We start from the raw sequence: 23,155 nt of genomic DNA on the forward strand, positions 1-23,155 counted from the left end.
GCGGTTAGTGGTTAGAAATTAGTGGTTAGCAGTTAGAAATTAGCGGTTAGTGATAGAAATGTTAGTAGAGTCCGAACCATAATAATGCGGATCACATCCTGGATCGGGTCACCACAAGGTCGACTCGAATATTTAGTGCAATAAATAAATAGATAAACAATAGTTAGAGTTAGAAATTAGTAAAATTCGGATCGTAGTAATATGGGTCATACCTCGGATCAGGTCACCACAAGATCATATAATAATTAGGAGCGATAAATAAAAGTTAATGGTTAATTAATAAATAAAATAAAACATAACCAAATAAACAGAAAAATAAAAAACAGTTCATAGAATCGAACATAGTTAAATACTAGTGAGCATCGTAATCGAATATAAATGCAAGTAAATAAAGCAACAAGATGACTAAAATGCATTAAAATAATAAAACAGCAGCTAAATTATAACAAATAAAATAGCAAAAATAGTTATCACATCGAAATAAAATAATATTGAGGGGTTAAAATCATAACAAATAAAAAATCAAAAACATGGTGACCAAGATGTAAATAAAAGGCAAAAGTGGAGGGATCTGAGTGTAGTTTTCCTCTAAAACAGATGGCCAGAATACAAAAGTGATACTAAAATTAGGGGGCCTATACGTGATTTACTCTTTTATCTTAAAACCAAAATAATTCCCCCCATTTCACGTAAACGGTCGAAGCTTGCCAAGCTTCTCAAACTCCCTCGGCAGCCGCTCGCTGTAACACCCTAATTTAGGGGCTAAATTTTAGAAATTATAAAGTGGTGAATTTAATTGGTATTTTGAAAGAAACGGTGGACTAAAGTGTACAATTTCAAAGTTGGCATATCATTTTAAGAAGTGTAGGAAATTCAGTGGCTAAACTCATGATTTGACCATTTTTCTTTAAGAGGAAATATAAACCCCCCATTCCCGTATAAAATTAGTTGACCCTCTTCCCATATGTAATGGGTGAGGGAGAGGTAGGATAGTAGGCTGCCCCCAATACCAGGTTGAGAGTATCTTCCGTGGAAGACCTCAGACAGTCAGAATTATGAATTGCCCACCGTGGGACTCGATCCCACGACCACAATGTTAAGAGCCTTGTGCTCTACTAACTGAGCTGGACGGGCAATTCATCCCATTCCCGTACGTTTTCTGGAAAAAATTTCTAGTTTTCCTCCCCCTTCAACCTTCATTTCAACTCCAATAAACTCACCGTCCGACCTCCGATCGACGAACCGAAACCACCATCGTGTTATTTGTCGACCGAAGAACAAAACCCCTCAAACCTTTTGTTATGAATCGTTGTCGTTCGTCGTTAATTTTAGTTGGAAGTATCGTCGGTTTTAACTCGATTTCAGTTGGTTTTTCGTCAATTTACGACAATCCGACTATCCGTTTTCGACACCTCCCGCACCATCGTGTTTCTTGCATCGTTCCGAGTCCGTCGGTGTCCTTCGTTTCTTCGTTGTCGCTGGTGTGTGGAGGGGTGAGAAAGTCAAAGTTTTTGATGTTTCAAAATCGAGCTCTCCATCGTTGAAAATTGTAAACCGAGCTTGGTAAGTGTCTTAAAATGCCTTAAAATAATTATTAGGAATTTTTCCGGGAATTTTCTGACACCGTATCACTGTTCACGCGCACGCACTGCCACTACGCGTAGGGTGTGTTAGTTTGTAATTAATTTCTGTTATGGTGATATTTGTGTAAAATTCAGGAGTTAGTTTTGTAAATATTTGTAGAAGGTGGCTAATTTTGTAATTAATTTCTGTTAGGGTGATATTTGTGTAAAACGGTCGACTGTTGACCGTTGACCTACGTTGACCGGCGTTGACCATTGTTGACCAGAACTTTGACCGGCGTTGACTGTGCATTGAACGACCTTTGACTTTGACCGAGTATACCTATCCTGACGTTTTTTGACGTTCTGAGTCCGATTCCACAGTTCATTTTTTGAAATTCGGACCCGAAGACCTCGAAATTTCCAATCAAACCCATTGACTTTGACTTTGACCGAAAAGTCAAAATTTTCAAAAAGTCATATTTTATGTTTTTGACGTTCCAAATCTGTTTTTGGGATCCGTTTTGCCAAACTCAAACCCGATAAGCTTGTTTTTACTAATTTATCACCCGATTTAATTTGTTTTTTCGAAATTAAGCTCCGTTTTTTATGTAATTTCTGTTGATATGGATCCGAGAAAATATTGGAAGTTGAATTAAAGATCAAAGGCGTTCGAATGGAATTTATATGGTCGATCAGTATGGCACAAAAATCGAGGTAATACTTTACTACCTCTTTATATTTTAGGGAACATGTGAATATTGGTAAATGCATGATTAAGATAATGTTGGTCTCATTTGTGTAGTTAATTAATTTCTACACTCGATCTGAATATGGTATAAAGGTTCAGTAATTGATTATGGTTCAGATGACTTTTATAAGAGATTGAGAGATTGTTAGAATTAAATTACAAATTATGTACTCAGTGATAAAGAAATCAACCTGGATCTGTAACTTATAATTTATTTCATCAAAGGTTAAATGTTAAAGGTACTTGGATGAGAAATTATGAGAAAACTCTGGTAGGGTAAAATTACGAAAATACCCTTATGTTATAAAAAGACATGATTTGACTATGGAAGTTGGATAAGAGGTTTTTAAAGACATATTGATCTGATGAAACTACTGATGTGCATAAGAAATGCTAGTTTTGCTTAGAAAATATAGATAACTGGTTTTTAACCCAAGAAGATTTGAGTAAGAATCTAGGAGTCTGTTAAGGGAATCATTTCAAGATAAGAGAATGTTCGGGAAAACAATTAATCATAGGATCTCTAAATTATATTATTTGGTTAAGAGTTAATATCGAAACTATTTGGTTAAGAAATTATGAAAATACCCTTGAAAGGTAAAAATAGTCCGAGTTGACTCGGAATGAGAAAATACTTTGAGGATTTGTACTTAACACGATAAATTACATATTTAATTGTTAAGATCCTGTCTTTGTACAGAAAAATTCATGATATTTCGTTTGTAAAATCTGAGAAGGCACTTGACCCGAAAATATCCGAGTTATGAGTAAATACCTGAAGAACAATTTTTCGAGGGTGTTCTTTTGACAGAATTGTTCGAAATGACTGAAATGAATGATAAGTTTGAATCCAATAATAAGATCGGACAGAATGAAATGATTGTAATACACTGGATATGTAAAATGACCAGAATATCCTTGGAATGGAAATGACTCAAGAATATCACCAAGCTCAGGAATGATTGGATATCCTCGAGCTCTGAAATGAATGGAATAGAACTGAACACCAAAATGACCAAAATACCCTTATGGCCTATACTAAGTAGATGTTTTGGATTAATTAAGGAATCCAAGTAAACATAGGTGTTGTACTACCCTTAAAAGTAATGGAACACAATTTAAGTGAGTAAATCAACTTTAAAGCTATGTCAATACCTGAATGGCATAGATATTGCTTGAATGCTTGTTCGTCTTCTCAAGTTTGGCTCAATGATAATTTTGGAAGTAGTCAGCTCGGCTCAACTCTAGATCGTATTCAGTACTAAGAATTGGATATTTGTTCGACAAATCAACCACGAAGACCGAACTGAATTGAACAGAAGTACAATATGTATATGAAATTCAGAAACGTTCGCATTGCTCTGGAAAACTCCGAAGTAACTGAATTGTACTTGACTATTAAATGAACTAAGTAATCTCAAGGATTGATGATTAAGTAAGTGATTTGGATAAGTCTAGAAACTCTAATGAGTTTACAAAGTGTACAATTACTATGGGTTATGAATCAAAAATCAAGTACGTTAGTATTTCATGATATCGTTGAAGCGTGGAAATAAAATAAATACCCTTGGAAGACCCATTCAGCGATGACTCAAAAGATGATTTATGTACATTAATTGTTGCTATTAAAGAGTGAATACCTGAAGGTAAAAGAATAAATCGATCAACATGCATTAGTTCTGGGTGTTGTTCAGCTTAAGTTATTTCGATAATCCGATAGATCGACACAGACTGTAAATGTCATAAACCTTCATTCTTTCTTATCAGTTCAAATCACATTTTGAATAACTGATGATTTCATTAGTTAATGAACTCTTCCGATAGTGATTATAAATTCTGGCATTGTACCGGTATACTGAAAATCCGTGCTTCTATACCCAATAAGATTATCAAGTATCTCTGAAAAATATATGATAAATACTTTGATCATCTAGTGTGTTCCATATGTACTACAAGACGATTTTATATGTTTGAAGTGAGTTTTAACGAAAGTATTGATTTACTAGTTTATGAACCATGGCAACATGGTATGTGATCTCCGACTATGGTTTTCATCGAAAAATATGAATTGTACATGATTTATGAAATCATGAAATTTACTGGTTTATGAAGTATGCATACCTGAAATGTGTTATCATATTTTCACTGGAAAATATGAATTATTCCTGATTTATGGAATTATGAAATTTACAAGGAGTGCAGGTGGGTGTATGGTTCTGGGAAACCTACACATTATGGAGTGTTTAGTTGGAGGGAAAACTATGATTTTTGATAAATGTTTTATGGGAGGGTGTGGTTGGAGGAAGTTACTATTACTATTACTGTTACTGCAAGCTCCTCTGCTTTGTGCTCAGGGCCTTACTTGGCGTGTAGGTGGGTGTATGGTTCTGGGGAACCTACACATTATGGAGTGTTCGGTTGGTGGGATTAATATGGTTTTTTGAATAAAATATGTTTTTAAACTGCTACTGTTTTAAAAAAAGATCTGTATCTCTTTACTGGTTTTATGGGAATACACTAGATAACCTATTCTGATCTCCTGAACTCATTCATCCGAAATATTTCTCTGAACTAAAAGCTCATTGTCAGTTATCATCTGAAATATCAATAGGATCTCCGCTTAGCATAAAAATCTGTAAATGTTCGGAACCAATTTGGAAATATATGTTTATCTGTATCTGCACGTTCTTCAGCATCATCTGGTAGTTTTGTATTACTGAGCTTTCCAAAGCTCACTCTATTACTCACCATTGCAGGTTAAAAGAATTGTACCAGTGCATCTATCGACATCAATAAGGGAGTTTTTTCGGCGTTACTTGCAGTGTATGATATATGTGATTAGGGGGTATGTAATTGTATTTTGTTTTATATATGAGAATAAAAATTTGTTTTATTTCTGCATACTGATAAATGATTTTATAAGTTTATATGTTATGATAAAAAGTTTTAAATTTTCCGCTATTTTTACGGTGGGTAGCTCCGGTGACCCTAATATGACACTCAAGATCGAATCGGGTTAACCACATCGGTCTGAGAGGGTTACACTCTCCGGCCCTCACACGCTGGCCACTTGGTTGTTGACTATCCTAATCCAACCGGCGACCCCTACACGACCAAAGGAAGCCAGACCAAAGACTTCCTCCCCGTTCAAACTCTCTATCTCTCTCACTATCACACGGCAGCAACCAAAAAAGCAAAGGTTCAAACGACTCCCTCGCCGGCCACAACTCCCCCTCCACTCAACGGTGACCACCCAAGCTCCGAACGACGAGCGTGGACACCCCAAACGAACCCAAAAAAAAAACTTGCTCATCTCTCCTCACTCCTCCTTGCTTTCGGCCAAGGCGGCCTAAACCTCACCACCGTCGCAAAGGGCGGTTACTCTCACCGGAAACCACCCGGGTGGCCGAGGAACCACCGGCCGACCACTCCCTAAGCTATACATTGGCCCGAAAAAAAGGGGAAAAAGAGAAAGAATGGAGTGAAATATGGAGTAAAAAAGAAATCACCTTCTTTCTATTCTTTTCCCCGATTTTCGGGAGCAAAACAGGGGGTTGGTACAAAAGCTGGGTGGGGTTATTATACCCCAACTAATACAATTTTTTAATTTTTAAATAATAAAATAATAAAAATGTTGAAAAGAAAAAAAATGGTGTAATTATTTGACAATGAACGCTACAGACGTTGTGCTTGAATCCAGGATATAAAAGAATAATAACAATCTCTTACTACTGAGATAACTTGATTCGTGCAAAATTATATTTCAATCTCTTAATCACTTTGCTTTAAATCATTTTTCTTAAAAAGGATATGTATATTTCTACGGTATCAATTTAGTAATATGATAAAAAAATAATCGGTATTCTCTGATGGTAGATCTCTGTGGTATAGTTTGAGGGGACCTAATCAAACTTTCAAAAGAAAATTGAGGTCTAATAAAAGAATTTAAAAATTTAGAGATTTAATGAGTTTTTTTTTTCTAAATGGGGGAGGGGTTAATTTAAATTTTGGGAGTCTTAATAAAAAATTAATAATTTTAAGGAAACTTAATTAAAAATATTCTTAAAAAATTAAAGCTTCATGAGAATTTTTTAAAATTCTAAGGCTAAATAATTAAAATTTCAAATATATTTTCAGGGTATAATATACAATTTTCAAAACTTTGGAGTGCATGAACATTTAACATGTAAGAAACTGAAAATTTATTTTGAGAATTTAACATATTTAAACCAAATATAGGAGACTAATTAAACTACGAGACTAAAAATAATATATTATTTCTTATAATCATCAAAAGTGTAGTTAAATTTTAATATAGTATACAAATATTTAACAAATTTAAACCAAATATAAAACACATATAACAAAATAGTATCCAATTGTAAAGCAATTAGTTAATAATATAAAGGGTGAACGTTACAACTAAGTTATGTCATATCGCAGGAGAAAAGCTAATTGGTTTGTGCAGTAAAATAGTACTCTAAAGCTCCGTTTCGATAGTGTTAGGAACAATATTTTATTGGAAAGAATATTTAAGGGAGATGTTGGTAAGTGAGTGTCTCAGTTGAAATTTTTTATATACACAAAGCTTTGAATTTAAAAATTAATTAAACGATATCAAATTACTTACCACTTAAATCAACCGTTATTCATTTTCTTCTTCTTTTTAATTTTTTGAATTACTATTCATAAGCATGGAATATTTTCGACAGAGTCGGATTACTTTTCTTGAAAGTAAACCCTATTTCTTTCTTATTTCACTTTCCTCTTATCTTCCAACTTCAACTTCATTTAATTTGTTAATCACTTAGATGAATATTAGGATCATTAGAAATACTTTAGGGATCATTTAGAAGTCAAAAATCTCTATTTTTCATATCTTAATATTGATATTTAGATGATTCAATATTGACATTGATCATTGGATATCAATATTAGATAGAGATTCATTAATAATTATGCACGCCTTCAACCATAATGGCGGCAGCTGCCGCAAGGCCCGCCACACGGTGCTCTACAATGGCAGTCCGTTTTATATGTATATGCAAAGCGTTCAATGGTAGGGACAGTGTTAGAGTGTGGAAGCAAAAGTTTTGAAATGGGCAATAGGCTGTCGGCACTCAGTTTCGTATTCATGATGAGATAATATCTTTCACATTACCCTTCTCAAGCTTCTTCGTCTCCTTGATAATGCTATACGGCTCTACAAAGTTCTCATACATTGCAATGTCCCATAGGGATGCAAATGAGATGAGACGGAGATGTAAATGAGATAAGACAGATTTTGAATTATTTGAATCGACTCGACTAAAGTTCAGTCAACACTAGAATTGAATAGACTCAACTAGAGTTCGAATTCGACTTGAGTTCTTAACGAGCCAAAGCGAGCTACTTGATATCTGACTTAAAAAGCTTGTGAGCAACTCAAAGAAATAATATATTACAATTTTAATTATTAAATTATTAATAATATTAACATTTAAATGTTGTTTTTAAAAATACAATATAAGATTTTCATGTATTTAAGGTTCGAGCTATGTCTGAGTATGTTTCGAGTTCAAGATTTTTTGAGCTTGAGTCTAGCTTCAATTTTTTATTTCGAGTTTGTGTCAAGCTTGATAATTTTAAGCTCGTGGGCTTTCAAATTCGGTATCAAGTAGCTCATGAGTTTTTTTTAAAGAAAATATAATTTTGTGAGCTTTCGAGTCCAACTCCAATTTTTGATTTCGAATCGAGTTTGACAATTTTAAGCTCGTGAACTTACGAATTGAGTCGAACTCATTTTAAACTTTTCGAGTTGAGTCAAACTCAATTTGACTCGTTTATAGCCCTAATCTCGCGCTTGTCGTTCCATAGCTTAAGGTGCAAGAAGGCAAGACTTGTATATGTTACCATATTGAACAAAAGGGTCAACTTGGGACACATGCAAAGAGAACTAAACTTTATGTACTGCAAAACAATTGAATAAACAAAAACTAATCAGATTAGTATTCATTCATCGTTAATAAAGATCCTTTTCCCCCTCCAAAACACATAAATCAAACCAAAATTGAAATCGCAGAAGAGAAAAGTATACCCAAAAAGAAAAGAAAAAAAGAACTTTATGATATCACCCTAAAAAACAAAAAAATGATAAAGTTTTCAAAACTAGGACCAAAATGACACAAAATGTAAACTTTGAAAACTCACTATCTTATTTTACTAAGAAACATTCATATCTTCTCCTTATTAATAAAAATATCGAGTGATTATTTTATAATATTTATAGTCATATCGCCAAAACAAAAAATGTGTCAATAATTGAGTGACTATTTATAAAATTTAGCCATTTTTTACTTCATCCTTAATTGTTATTGAGACAGATTCATGAATACCTTTAAAACAATTTGCTTTCCCTAAATAAATTCCTTGAAATTGACAGGTAATGGAGTAATTACGCTCAAAGCTCTCACTATCATGCAAGTTTAGATTAATACATATCTTTTAAATCGATATACCAACAGAAAAATTTCCAAATATAAGAGTTTATTTAATAGAACGGCAGTTGTAAATTTTATGATGAAAAATATGTTGACACTCATCATTAAAATAAAATGGAATTTACACTCCTAGCTCCGTGTGTATATTGTAATTTTAATTTATTGACAATTTACATATATCATACAAATATAATTGCTTGAATTTGAATTCTCTAAAAAAAATATTTTTACTATTAAGATTACTCAATAAATTCTCTTTATCAATCAATTAAAATTTTAAAAAATCATATATAAATTATTTTATTATTAAACTAATAACTTGTTTTCTTTACAAATTAATTAATTTTTTGAAGAAAAAAAATATCACATAAGGATGGACCTAAAGATCTTAGGAAAAACGATGTTTTTGTCTACAAAATCTAGGGTTTTGGTTTTTTGGCCCCCACTAGATTTGATGTCACATAAGAATCTCTCTATATAACACCCAACCTCCTTCAACTCTCCCCTCCCCTTCCTACATCTTTTCTTCTCATTGAACATTTAAAAAAATAAAAAAAGAGTTGTCTTCTCATTGTGGAAAGCTTCTAGGGTTTGTTTATTGCAGGCTTATCAAGAAGAAGAGGAGGAGGAATGAAGGAAAACGGTAAAAAGCACGGCGCATTATCGCCATGCGCGGCATGCAAGTTACTCAGACGGAGATGTGCGCCGGACTGTGTATTCGCTCCCTATTTTCATGCTGATGAGCCTCACAAGTTTGCTAGTGTCCACAAGGTGTTTGGTGCTAGCAATGTTAACAAGATGTTACAGGTTCATTTCTCTCTCTCTCTAGTGGCTAATAACTTGTTAAAATAATTTGGAAAATTTTCATTTTATTTAAATGAATTCTGTATCATGTTCTTCCATAGTTTTAGGGTTTTAGCACAAGATTTCAGGCATGCATGAGCACCATGATTGGGAAACAAAGGATTTTGCCTATTGTTGTTAGTTAGCCAAAAGACTGAAAATGATTGGGAAAGCAAAAGCATCTTCATCATCTTTCCAAAAGGAAAACCAATTTGGACCCAGAACATTCATTAGAGAAATTCATAATAAGATACAAATATACAAGAAAAAATACATTATCTTATTATTTTCCATTTTTTTCTAAGAAAATTAATTACAGTTTATGTTTGGTTCTTAACTATAGACTATTAATCTTATATTCTTTTATCAAATAGGAAAATCAATATTTTACCAAAGGATTCCCGGCAATTAAAAGGAGAAAATGGGTTAAATATAATTTTAACTTTGGCTTTAGCTTTTTTCGGAAGGCAGGTTTACATGTGAAGTGGTTCAAAGCTTAAGACTAATATAGTGTTTAGCTTAAACTTTTTTGTCACTTTGGGAACTTTTGAATATTTTAAACCCAGCCAAAGCTTCTTCTTCTTTAATTAAAGTATTATTATAACTCTCATCATCATTATTATAGAAAATACATGTAAATTGAAGCTTTAAAAACATTGGTTTAATTACAATGACAGTGGTAGGTATGAAATTAGATCGTAAAAGGCCATGATATTTGATGCAAGCAAACAAATTTTGAATTATTAAACATTGGTTTAATTACATTGATTTTATTGCACAATATGATGTGTGAAGGTGACATGAATAATCAAACATTATACTTAAAAGTCTAATTATATTTTATATTATTGGTTGATTTACTAGTTGAAATTATTAATTTATTCTTTATTAAGTTAAAGTACGTATTAATTTTATTTTTTTTCTTTTTGTTACTTTATGAAATCTTTAAATTAAATAAAGAATTATTATTTAGTACACTAGTAATGTAAAAAATAATTTGGTTAGGATAATGATAAATTAAAAGTTTTTTTTGTTGCCTTCCCGATTACCGGATCAACTTGTGTCGCACACCTAATTTTAGTGGGCGAGTCTCCCAGTAGGGATTTTCTGCATACATAAGGACTCAACAGAGATTTTCTGTATATATAAGAACTCGAACTCGAGATATTACTTAAGCAATATCAAACTACTTACCACTTGAACCAATTCATGTATAACATAAATTTGAAATTGTCAAAAATATAAAGGATTGGGCACGAGATTTATAAATTTAAATATAAATCATTTATCACACCATTAAAATTTATTTAACAAATAAATTTTAATAAACATATTTTTATAAAAAAAAATATTTTTTATCTACATATACATTCACGTGTATCTTTCAATAAACCATAAAATAATTAAAAAGATACTAAGATTTTATGTGTAACATAAATTTGAAATTGTAAAAAATAAAACTTGATCACTAAATCAAAAATCCACACACACACACACATATATATATATATATATATATTAGTAGAACAGTTAACAATTATGCCTTTCTTTTAGTTTTAATAGATATATGTACAATCTTTGTTTATTTGGCAGACATACAATAACAAATTTTAGATGAATTACATATTATATGTGAATGTGAAACTAATATACTTCATTTAGATGATTAATATATATATATAATTTGAAGTGATTACAAAATAATATTTGTTTGTAAATATTTTTTTAACTATTGATAATATATATCTTATCTACATAGTTATTCAAATCTAGGTCTTTTAAGAAAACAAAGTTTTTTTTATCACTGACTCCATTCATTCGAATATATATAGATATGTAGATAAATATGGATATAATCTTGTGCTTTCATTGTACAATTTAACCACAATCGGCAACAATTGATTCCTGGTATTAAAAAACTTTTGGACCACTCAAAAGGAAGACATGCATACGTGTGCAAGGCAGCAACAATATCTCCATAGATGCCTACTTAATAATTTATTATGAAAATCATGGAAACGAAACTGACCCAAAGTGGGAAATCCGCTCAACATCCAATAAGGGAAAGAAAAAGAAGCTGCAATGATGATTGAAAACGATAGATTTTCATAAACAAAAGATTTGATTAATCTTTTGCAGGAATTGCCGGAACACCAACGAAGCGATGCAGTGAGTTCGATGGTGTACGAGGCAAACGCCAGGGTTCGTGACCCCGTCTACGGCTGTGTAGGAGCCATTTCGTCGTTGCAACGACAGGTCGATTCCCTGCAAACTCAATTGGCACTTGTTCAAGCCGAGTTGGTTCAGATGAGGATGCGCCAATTCGGTTCGACGTCGTCAAACCCCGGCACAGGCTCGCCCGAGAACTTGCCGCCTCATCAGTCCAAGTCCTTTTTTTGTATGGACATGGTTGATCAGGCTAATATGACCGAGTCTTTATGGTCATACTAGAGTGGTTTGTGCTTTGCTTGTTATGCTTTTATGGTTGCTTCTTCTCTCACATATATATATTATATACCCCAGTTCTACCTGACCCAGGTGGATTTGATTAATACAATGATAGTGATCATTATGACCATTAAAATATTGTAAATATACAATTAGGACTTAATTTACGTTATCACTACCTACTTTTTGTATTGCTTCCTTGTACATGTTTATTGCTATAACTATGCTTCTCTCATTTGTTAATTATTATTTTAATCAAACCCTAATTATTATTTTAATGTATTTGTGGATAGTTGCTTTAGAGTTTAGACTTTAAAATTGTTTCATACACTCTTTTGATAATTTTTGATTAAATTTATTAATTTATGTTTATATTAAGCTCTACATAGTATTAGTAGATTTTACTTATAGTTAAAAAACAAGATAAAAATTTTGGTGAATTTAACGAGCAATAAGGCGAGTAATGAGCATAACGAGCAGTGAGCAACAATTTTTTTTAACGAACACGAGTAGAGCAAAATTTTAACGGGCAACGAGCTAAGTCAAACAACAATTTTTTTAACGAGCACGAGTAAATCACTACCCAACTCGCAATTGACTCTACAAACACCCCTAATGAAATATTTTTTATTAAAAATCTATTTTACACTTCTGACGATATCAAATCCTCGTATATTTAAAAAAATATTTTTTCTATTAAAAATTTAATTTATACTTATAAAAGTTTACAATATTACGTCCATAAACTTTTAATATAACTTTTAAATTCATACGATAACATAAAATCATATGTTTGTCTCTACGTATAATAATTTGGTATTTTCAAAAGTTGTGGGTCATCTGACGGGCCTAACAAGGAAAGTGATCTAGTGAGCCTAATTAATGAGGTTAATAACAGTGATGAGGTCGGTGCAAATAATGGGCTAGCCGAAGTAGGTATCTCTTCATATCCTTACATAAAATTAGCTGATCATATTCCCATATGTAATGGGGTGAGGGGGAGATAAGGTTAGCTGGCCCCCAACGCCAGGTTAAGAGCAATTTCCGTGAAAGACATCCGGCAGTCAGAATTATGAATTGCCCACCATGAGACTCGATCCCACGACCACAAGGTTAAGAGCCTTGCGCTCTACCAACTGAGCTGGACGGGTAATTCTTCATATCCTTACATAAATATATGAAATCCTTGGGTGAAAGTACTCGGTAGGTCCTTCTACTACAGGATCGATAGATTAATTTAATCCTTGTATTAGCAAAAATACTCTAATACAATTAAATTTAAATAATGTTGAACTACAAATGAAAAATATGATAATTCTCATATCATTTTTGTCAAAATTATTGTTAATTCAACGAGATTGAATATTAAAGGGATAATTAAAATGAAATTAGAATAAAGTGTTGCAGAAGAAAGAAGTGAAGTGATGATATTGGCATCAAATGAATAAATAAAGTGAATGGAATATTGAAGGTGGTTCACAAGGCAAACACTTGCTAATTCAGTCAAATATTCCCCTTTCATTTCATAATCTTAGGACCCTTCTTACTGTTTCACACCTTTATTCTATTAACAACCATATATGATACGTTACCTTAAAAATATTAGGCTATATATAAAATTAATATTTTAGGAGAGTAATAAAAACTGAGGTAAGAAGTGTTTAAAAATATTTGATCTGTAATATTTGATTCGTCGATCCATTCATATAATTTAAAATTATTAAAAATTTTTTAAAAGAAAAGAAAGAAAATTGGGTCAAATATACGACCCACTGATTTTCATGAGTTCATGGGTCGATCGTAAAACCCCACTTACGGGTAACCAACTATTTGATTATAGGACTCCCTATTTCTCTATTTTAAATTAGATTACTATTGTTTTAACAAAACTTTTTCATCTCATGTTTCTAAATTATTTCTCCTAAATCCTTAAAATCCCATGTTTGAATAATGTGATTAAGACTTTTAAATTTTTACGTTTATCTGTTTTTTAATTTTTAAAAATTAAGATTGATTAATGTCTAAAATAATTACAATTTGTATAGAATAACATGTTACTTGAACCGACATGTATCCGGATTTCATGGAACAAGACACAAACTAACTATTTTACTATCCCGAAATCAGATACTCGACACTCGAATTCAATTCTCACATCATATAATTTTGATTATGATTATTCAAATACGTATTATTTATGATTATGATTGTATCTCATAGTTGTAATTTCAAAAACAAAATTCTATTTAAAACGGTCGTAATTGTCCCTTTAAAAATGTAAAAGGAAACAAATGACACATATGGTCATTTTAACCTTACTTTCTGGGTACTTGACAACGAAATAATGGAATTTATCAATTTAAGAACCTTTTTGCTTTGTACTTCCATAAGCGAATAAAGTAAATTTGAAAACAATTGCCATAACAACCCCAACATTAGCATGGTCACTGGGAAAGAAAAAGGCTTATGTTTCCCGTATTCAACATCTTCAAATTTGAGCACGAACCAAACGACTTCAGTAGTAAAAAAATTGTTGTTGTTCTTTGAAGTTACGAGTTCGAGACCATGAATGTCAAGGGTGTGAGTGTTCAATGTCAAATGATTGAGAGTTACATTTGAACAAATATTACCTTTTATTTACCCTATATTAATAATAAAAAAAACTTTAATTTGATTATACTTATTTTTCTTTTATATATTCAAATGATCACTCGGTACTTCAAAAAAATTTAAATAATCCGAATAGCACAAGCTTTGAACATAAATATTAACCAGCCATATGTGGTAAATAGATGAGATTTGCCATAGCCTGTTGCAGCCACTCATCCAGCTCATCATGCTTGATCTGCAGAGATGAAACAAACAAGGCAACATCATTGTTTGAAGTTTGAATTTATGGAAAGAAGAAAAAAAGTGGGAAATTAATAAAGTACCTGTACAGAATCACAGTAATTCAAGTGTTTTTCAATTGGTGAAGTGTTGTTATCTTCCTCTCTCATTTCTATTTCATCTTCATGAAGTTCAGTGTTGTTCCTTGCGAATCTTCCTCGAACTCTAACCCTTCTGTCAGCCAGGGCTTTTCGACATGCATACTGTGTTTGTTCATGCAATGAAATCCAGTCAATGTGCACATGAATTATAATCCATCATGATAACATTTATTATGTCGTTTAAATTTTTCTAAAAAGAATGATGATTTTTGTAGGATAGAGAGATTAAAAGAGACCTTAATTGTCTTGTTAAAATTTCTTTGGTTTCTCTTCTTCACGTATCTGAGAATTCTGTCTTTCCTTTCTTCTACCGAATACCGAACAGCCTTATGATTGTTGTCTTGCACCGCCGGCACCATTCGATTATCTTGAACTTCCTGTCGGAAGAAAAAAAATGTATTTATTCAAGAAAATTAAGTATTTATTTATCTGATTAATGGTTTACATAAAACCATATACCCAGTTGTCTCCCATGTTTACTGGCTTGAAATCCTGATGAAGAATCCTATTGCATTCTTCTCCAAACTCATCACAGACATCTTGCAATTGATATCTGCCATCAATGCCACAACCAGCAGCAATGTTGTTGTCAGGAAAAACAGCTGTCGGGACTGAAGGTGAAAGATTACTATGTTCTTGTTGGAAAACACCAACTCCACCATTGTCCAAAAACATCAGGAAACTTATTTCTTCACCGCATGTTGCAGAGCTAGGAATTGCACCGCCTATATCATCAATGCAGTTTTCTTGGGGAATCAGCAGTGGGTTTTGGAACTGAGAGAAATCATCGGAGAATGAATAATCATCGGAGAATTCTGGAACAGAAGCCATAGGAAAAAGAAGAAGAAACAGGAAAGATTGAGAAGGGAAATCAATAATGTTATGTAAATTTGTTTGGACAGTGTTGTTCTATGATTTTGAGTGCAAGTTTTATTTGCCGAGTATATATAGGGAATATGGAAGTGCACCGTTTCCCTGGCAAGTTGTTGCGGCTGTGATACTCAAAAGATATTATCTTTTGAATAATGAATTTGAGTCAAATTAGACTTAGAGAGAATTTTAACTTGAATTTGAAAACCCAATTTTTTTATCCAACATTGGGGGTGATTATACGTAAATATATTTCTTTATTTTATTTTTTGTATATTTAAATAAGATTTATAATGTTATTTAATAAATCAAATATCACATACAATTATATAATCTGTTATAATGTTATTTTTTAAAGAACATATTTTGAGAATCATTTATTGACGAAAGTATAAAAGTGGCAAAGAATTGATCAGAACAAATAATTTGTAAAGAGTTATAATTAGAGGATCAAATTTAATAAAATACAAGGTTGAGAAAATAAATTGAAAAATAGAAAATTTGTTTTCAAAAAGAAAAATTAAAGTTACGTAAATATTCTATAGTAGTAGAGGATCATATAGTTTAATCTTGATCAAAATAAACTTAAAGCGAAGGGGAAATTGAAGAATAAGAAAATTATGTAAAATTAAGAGCTAAAATGAACAAAAGATGAAATTTGTTGTCAAAATAGAAATTGAAACTACAAAAATGTTCTAAAGTGATTGAGTAGTATTCAGTTCAAAATTATCAAAAATGAAGTTAAAAGGAAAGAATAAACAACCCAATAATGGAGTAAAAATGAAAAAGACAATTTATTGTCAAAAATAGAAATTGAAACTAAATAGAAAGTGGTTGACAAGTATGTTCAAATTTGATTAAAAATTAGACTTAAAATAAAAAAAATTAATTGAAAAATAAAGAAATTATTAATCAAATAAAAAACAATTAAATTATTTAGCTAAAGAAAAAAGTGTCATTTTAATTTTTGGTTTTTTTGTTTGTTTATTAGTTTTCAAATCAATGAAATTAACACATACCCCTACTTTTTAGATCCCGTCACTTTTAACCCTAGACAAATTAAACACTAGTTGTCATTTATTTATTTAATTTTTTGTTAGTTCTTTGTTAATTTTGAAGTTAAACAATTTAATTATATTGTTTCAATCTAGTTTGGTCCCTACATTAAAGGCAAAGGGCAGAAATAAAAAGAAAGATAAAAGGGGGAGCATGAGATTAGTATTCCTTGCACTCTTAAAGCCGTAGTGTACAACACAAAAATAACAGTAAAGGCAGTATTCTAGTAATATAGCCACAGAATCTAACACAGGGCTTGTAAGATTTTGCCTTCAATTTCAACTACATGCAAAATATACCATAACTCCCTAGTTTCCCCCCCCCCCTGCTAAATTGAACTAAAATTAGAGGAGGTACCAAGATCTTCAAATAAAAAATAATACATAAACTTAATATCACAAAATTATAGTGACTAAATTTTAAATTTTGAAATAGCACAAGAACCTCTAACATATTTAAACCAAAATATTATAAATGCATTACTTTTGATATAAATTTTAACTTATTTAATCAAATAGATTTATTATTTTAATTTTAATGTAAGATTAAAATTCATCAGAATAAATTTTGGCAGCAGTGATAATGTTCATCATTCTCTGGAAGCAGGTTAGGCATCAACACGATGAGAAAGGCTGGAGAAGTTTGGCAAAAAAAAAAATGAAGGCTATTTTCATATCAAATAATATTGTTGATACCCTTTTTATAGATTTTTTTAATTTTATACTCTTTTTTTCTTTGCTTTATGAACTTTATTCTGGGAGCTTTCTTAATGAATTTGAAAGGGTATCTGGTTCAACATGCTTTTTATTGAAAAAGTTGTAGTATTTATTATCTTTAAAATTATATATATTATTCCCATCTCTTTTTTATCTTATTTTTCCATTAATTGTGAGGCAAACCTTGGGGGTTCTACATTTCCTCAGCAGTGCAGTCTCGTGTAGAAAAGAAACTGTGCTATGAGTCTCTCTTATTTTGGTTTAGGTCGGATCTATGTCAAGGATGATTGTATTCTGATATTATATCTTGTTATGTCGATTATAGATTTCTTTATATTTATAATCTTCGAATTATGATTATAAATTATATTTAAAGACTCAAATAATGAATTTAAAATAATCTTAGAATTATGATTATAAATTATGTCTAATGACTCAAATAATGAATTTGAATTATGATTATAAATTATGTCTAAAGACTCATATAATGAATTTAAAGAGAAATCATGTATTGAGTTCGAGTCTTTGTGTATGTAGAAAATCCCTCTAGGAGACTCACTCACTACAACCAGATGTGTGACCCCGATCAATCCGGATTAGTTAAAGAGAAGCCTTGGGAATCAAAAGGACAAAAAAAAAAGAATTCATTTTCTCCTTGGGAATCAAAAGGACAAAAAAAAAAAGAATTCATTATGTACGTCAATGATATAAAGAAGAATGTTGTTTTCCCTAAAAGTTATAAATTTGATAAGTTACATTTATATAGTATACATGCGTTGTCAAAGACAAAAAAAAAAATTTAAATAAATATTATATTGTTATGTCTCGTACTATTAAAAAATGATGAATTTAAAAGAAGGGAAAAAATCATTCTACTCCGGATTTCTTTCATTCTACACCATTTCTCTTCAAACAATACGAATATATCATAATGAGTTTATAAGACAATCATATAAACATAAAATATAAAAAATACATCAACTGATTTAAAGATAAAAATATAAAATATATATCTCACATGACTAAAAAGTCTAAAACTACTTGAAAGTAAATTTGTTTAAGAAAATAACATCATTCCACTGAATTCGAATTCATATTTGATAATTAAAATAAGTTTTATTTCGTTTTAAATATAAATATTCATATATAAATTCTTATTAATATTTTATTTTAAATTCAAGATTGGGCCAAAAATAATCATCATATAATCATCAACGGATAGAAACTTTTACAGATGCAGATTAAACAAGACCTTTTAGAGAATAGGTCCACATTTAAATATCACACTCTTATCAAAGAAAAATTGGTCCACATGTGAGATATCTTTACACCAATTAGCTTACCCATTTTTTAGGGATTTAATTATTAGGGATTTTTTCCCCTGTGTTACTTAATTTACTCGTATAAATACCCATTGAGTTAGTTCAATAAGTAATCGAGATGATTTTTCTCATGATTTTTTTTTTCGTTAGCGAATGCTGCGATTTAGCAATCCTTGAAATGATATAAACAGGTCTTTGTTTTCTGCCCCAAAAATCTCTTCAGCCTTCCTCAAAGTTTCCTGAAAAAACAAACAGTTTTACCAAGCACAAAACATTTGACACTGAACTCTCTGAAATAATATTACCTCTCGAGTTTGCTTTTGAGCATTCAGTTCCTTGATGTTTGCCAAAAATGCACTGAACTGTTCATACGAAAGCTGACTCCTACATTACACATTTAAATCAGCTTGTGAAGGGCCAGGAACTTTCAAGGATCATAATTTGAGAAAAGAATAAAAGACTACCTGGCTTGACGGAAGAATTCCTTCCCATCGATTCGAGGGCTCCGTGCTAAAATTATTTCAAAAATGTAAGAAATTTTGAACAGAACTGATCATAGACAAACAAAATGAGTTGGACTATCAGGATACCTGGCAGTGAATGCCTACGAGGAGGAGTGCTAGATGCGGATGACTGCTGGCTTGACAAGTACCACAAGGGTGAAGTCCCACCATAGTGAGGCTTTGTTGGAGAATCTGCACCAGTTCTCTGGGGAGACCCAGCAGCTGAATAACCCCTAGAGGAACCACTTACGGACATAACTTTTGGAGCTTCAGGAGTCAGCCGTGGCGAGACATATGGAGTTATAGCAAATCTTTCTCCACCATGTCCTGAGGCTGTTGGAAAAATATCAGCTTAAAGTACTTACCAAGATAAGGCTTTTCAATGAAGTCTAACATTTTTATATCAAGATAACCCTGACAGTGGAGATAAAGTAATTAACACGGCTCCAACAAAAGATGTTCTCATTACCACTAAAATGCATAAGGTGATAACACTGAATGCACCATCACAAACCTGACAAATCTTGAGACAACATGTGAGGAGAATAGAAGAAATACACCCAATAAAAAGGATAAAACTGTGCTTTAGGTTCAAAACGGATATATATAGATGTGGTAAGAGAATAGTAAGCATCCTTAATACATCAACTTGATCAAAATCAAATTTACAGTTAATATTTCCAGGGTCCTAGGATAAGACTCTCCCGATCTCATCCTGAGTTTGGGTCAAGACACAAGTGGTAACCATCCAAAACCACGACTTGACCCAAACAATGTCACTTTTAAAATTTTAGACCATGAACATATGTGCAGATTCTAACTGGATTGTTTGAAATCTATTATGCGTTAACATATGGGCTGGTTCTTTAAGCTCCACCATATGTAGGCATTAACATACTACAAAAAATTAATAAACTTGTCCAATTACCTTCATCAATTGCGCTTCCCATGTCCATTGAACCATTAGAAGAACGAAGTGATGTGTAGTCATTTATCCCATCATCTATGTGGCAGGAGATATTAACATTGATCGGAATATTGCCAACAAATTAGGAGTTAGTTGTGAAAAAAAAAGTGGGATAGGCTATTGTTAAATTTCTGAAGCGAGAAATTATGAATGAGAAAACAGAAGAAAATAGAAGCAATAAGAAAAACTTAATAATACCCTGATCAGGATAGGCTTTAGGGATTGACTGGTCACAGGTCCCAATATCAACTGTTTCAGCTGCCTGTTATAAAGGATTGAGAGCAATGTCAAAAGAAATTGATTTCTTCTCAAACAGATCTTAACAAACAGAAATAAAACAGAGAAAATGAAAATCAGATAAAGTCGACCAAAATTTAATTATGAATTACAGAAAAACAATTGAATCATTAAAGGCATAAACAACTAGAACGGCGAAATATGGAGATCTTACGGATGCATGGTCATCGGTTAGAGATTGCATCAATTGTCGCTTAAAAGCCTCCAACTGTCAAAAATTAGAATGTGTTATTCTCTAAGCTTCAAATTTCAACATAAAATACATATGAATATAATATGATGCTGTTCCAGTAATTACTGAAAGAAAAAGGAGAAACAGACGAGCAAAGAGAAACGCCAACAACCATGATTATAGAAGAAAAAAAATCAAAAATTAGAAAAATATTATCTGATTTCATCAACAAAAGGCAGGATGTCCATGAAAGCATTCAAATCTACAAGAAGAATAGCTACCAGATAGAAGCAAAACATGCTTACATTACATATATCAGGTTGAACCAGAGTGTGGAATGTGAAATTAAGCATTCAAAACGCTTTAATCAAGAAGCCATAATGTAACATACCAATATGTTTAGAATGCTAGTGAACTCTTAAGCCTTTAACATCTTTATGTTTCACAGCAAAACAGCATTAGGTTTTAGTATTGCTTATAACACCGAAGGCAAACGGAAAGGACTCATAACACTTGTGAATGAGTACATTGTAATAAGCATGCAATTCGATATTAGAAATGGGTTGCTGACTGCATTTTAAATGTATATGGAAACAGCCAGTAAAAATGCTTGGAGAACAAAATGCCCTGTTTATCTCCCAGAAAATGGAGGAGCATATGAAAGAACAAATAATTTTCTACAATTAATTTTACATATTATACCAGAAGAAGCTTTGAAGTAACAGGATACTTCATGGTTGAAGTTACAGATCTCACAGGTGCAGTGATAAGCAGTTACTTTACAAATATATTTGTACACATTCCGATTCTCTATTTTCTAGAAGTATGGAAATGCACTACTTTGAACAAAAATTGTTGGAGCTTTTTTTTTTCTGGATATACAGATTTCACAAAAAACAAAACAGATTGTTGATTTAATTTGAAATCTACAATAAGCTAAACATTTAGGAACCCAGCAAGTCACAGGTTTCAAACAATAATTGATTTTTAACTGAATTTTGTTTAACTATACAATCTATATCTTATCTAGATTAAAGCAATATCTTAAGCTACTTTATCAGTAAACTATTTTCTTAAAAGCAATTAAGAAATCAACAAATTTAACAGTATCTTTCTATAATCATAATTTATTTTATCCACAGCTAGTGCATTTGAGTTATAATCTTTATGAACCTTAATGAACTTATTCACTCACCATATTTCCATAAGTAAATTATTTAATTAATCTCTAGCAAAATACATGCGTGAAAATAAAATTAAAATTTCAATCTCACCTTAGATAAATCACGACTAAGTTTCTTCGCCGTCATCGCTAATGAATCACGCTCATTTGAAAGATTGATCTTCAATAAAAAGAACAACACAAAGACATCAAAATCATGAACAATATAATTCATACAATTCTATATAAATACCTTAAAGTAGGAGAAAAAGGAAAGAGAAAATGAAGAAAAATAAATAAACAAACCAATATAATCCATTAGAAGAAGAAGAACAAAACGAATGCATTTCTAATTCTGTCCAAAAAAGAACAGAAAAAAGTGCTTCAATAAATTTAAAAGAAATTAAGAAACAAATGGAAGAGACTGACATTTTCCTGAAGAGCAATCTTTAATCTGGACTCGGTCTCTTGATTCTCTTGGTGCAATCGTAATAGTTTGTCTTGTAATTCGTAAATGATACGATCTTTCTCGAACATTGAGGTCCTCATCCTCCCAATTTCCCCTTCCATCTTGGACACTCTGGATGCGATAGCCATGGAAGTTATCTTGCGCGCCAGATCCAACTGCTCGTAAGGGTCCGTCGGTATAACCGCCAGAACCTCTTCCGCAAGATTGAAATCCATGCCTCCTCCCCTGCCGTCACCGCTCCCCTGCGACATCGCAGATGCTGTCTCGTCTTCGGTTGCTTCGGTTTGTTTGGGGAAAGGAAAACATATAAAACGGGCGCGACAAAACAAATAGACTACGAAGTACGGACAAATAAATAAAATATTACTTTTTTTTAAATAAAATAAAAAATCTAAGATAAAATGTGTTGTTTAATGTTACGTGGGTTGGCTGAATTTAAAAAGTTGGTAAAGTATATCCGATGTCACTTTTGTTTGATATTCTTTTTATTTTGATAATTGAATTTTAAAAAGTAATATTTTAATTATTTGTGTTATTAATTATATCTT

The 23,155-nt window shown here is 31.7% G+C and overlaps 3 protein-coding genes across 3 annotated transcripts; 1 reads left to right on the top strand and 2 right to left on the bottom strand.

Annotated features, from left to right (window-relative positions):
- The first annotated feature begins 9,318 nt into the window (after positions 1-9,318).
- On the top strand, positions 9,319-12,312 carry LOC120160473 (LOB domain-containing protein 4-like). Its single transcript, XM_039170888.1, has 2 exons — positions 9,319-9,599; positions 11,775-12,312. The coding sequence occupies exons 1-2, from the start codon at positions 9,423-9,425 to the stop codon at positions 12,084-12,086; spliced, it is 489 nt and encodes a 162-aa protein (XP_039026819.1). The 5' UTR covers positions 9,319-9,422; the 3' UTR covers positions 12,087-12,312.
- Positions 12,313-14,775: 2,463 nt separating this feature from the next.
- Positions 14,776-15,948, bottom strand: LOC120160472 (zinc finger protein CONSTANS-LIKE 3-like). Its single transcript, XM_039170887.1, has 4 exons — positions 15,533-15,948; positions 15,310-15,450; positions 15,017-15,175; positions 14,776-14,928 (listed from the first exon to the last, which is right to left on the bottom strand). The coding sequence occupies exons 1-4, from the start codon at positions 15,902-15,904 to the stop codon at positions 14,851-14,853; spliced, it is 750 nt and encodes a 249-aa protein (XP_039026818.1). The 5' UTR covers positions 15,905-15,948; the 3' UTR covers positions 14,776-14,850.
- Positions 15,949-19,183: 3,235 nt separating this feature from the next.
- Positions 19,184-22,931, bottom strand: LOC120160218 (uncharacterized protein At4g15545-like). The gene is made up of 9 exons (XM_039170631.1): positions 22,568-22,931; positions 22,251-22,319; positions 20,959-21,012; positions 20,706-20,769; positions 20,469-20,543; positions 19,628-19,873; positions 19,502-19,547; positions 19,343-19,421; positions 19,184-19,276 (listed from the first exon to the last, which is right to left on the bottom strand). The coding sequence occupies exons 1-9, from the start codon at positions 22,856-22,858 to the stop codon at positions 19,184-19,186; spliced, it is 1,017 nt and encodes a 338-aa protein (XP_039026562.1). The 5' UTR covers positions 22,859-22,931.
- Between the last annotated feature and the right edge of the window lie 224 nt (positions 22,932-23,155).

Source organism: Hibiscus syriacus, unplaced genomic scaffold, assembly GCF_006381635.1.
Source record: "Hibiscus syriacus cultivar Baekdansim isolate YM2019G1 unplaced genomic scaffold, ASM638163v2 tig00111392_pilon, whole genome shotgun sequence".
Lineage (NCBI taxonomy): Eukaryota > Viridiplantae > Streptophyta > Magnoliopsida > Malvales > Malvaceae > Hibiscus > Hibiscus syriacus.

Coding starts and splice junctions, on each gene's coding strand:
- LOC120160473 (XM_039170888.1), top strand. CDS start 9,423: ATGAAGGAAAACGGTAAAAAGCACGGCGCATTATCGCCATGCGCGGCA. Junction 9,600..11,774: donor ATGTTAACAAGATGTTACAG/GTTCATTTCTCT, acceptor AATCTTTTGCAG/GAATTGCCGGAACACCAACG.
- LOC120160472 (XM_039170887.1), bottom strand. CDS start 15,904: ATGGCTTCTGTTCCAGAATTCTCCGATGATTATTCATTCTCCGATGAT. Junction 15,451..15,532: donor TAAACATGGGAGACAACTGG/GTATATGGTTTT, acceptor TTCTTCCGACAG/GAAGTTCAAGATAATCGAAT. Junction 15,176..15,309: donor ATTTTAACAAGACAATTAAG/GTCTCTTTTAAT, acceptor GAACAAACACAG/TATGCATGTCGAAAAGCCCT.
- LOC120160218 (XM_039170631.1), bottom strand. CDS start 22,858: ATGTCGCAGGGGAGCGGTGACGGCAGGGGAGGAGGCATGGATTTCAAT. Junction 20,544..20,705: donor TAAAGCCTATCCTGATCAGG/GTATTATTAAGT, acceptor CCTGCCACATAG/ATGATGGGATAAATGACTAC. Junction 19,277..19,342: donor CTCAAAAGCAAACTCGAGAG/GTAATATTATTT, acceptor TTGTTTTTTCAG/GAAACTTTGAGGAAGGCTGA.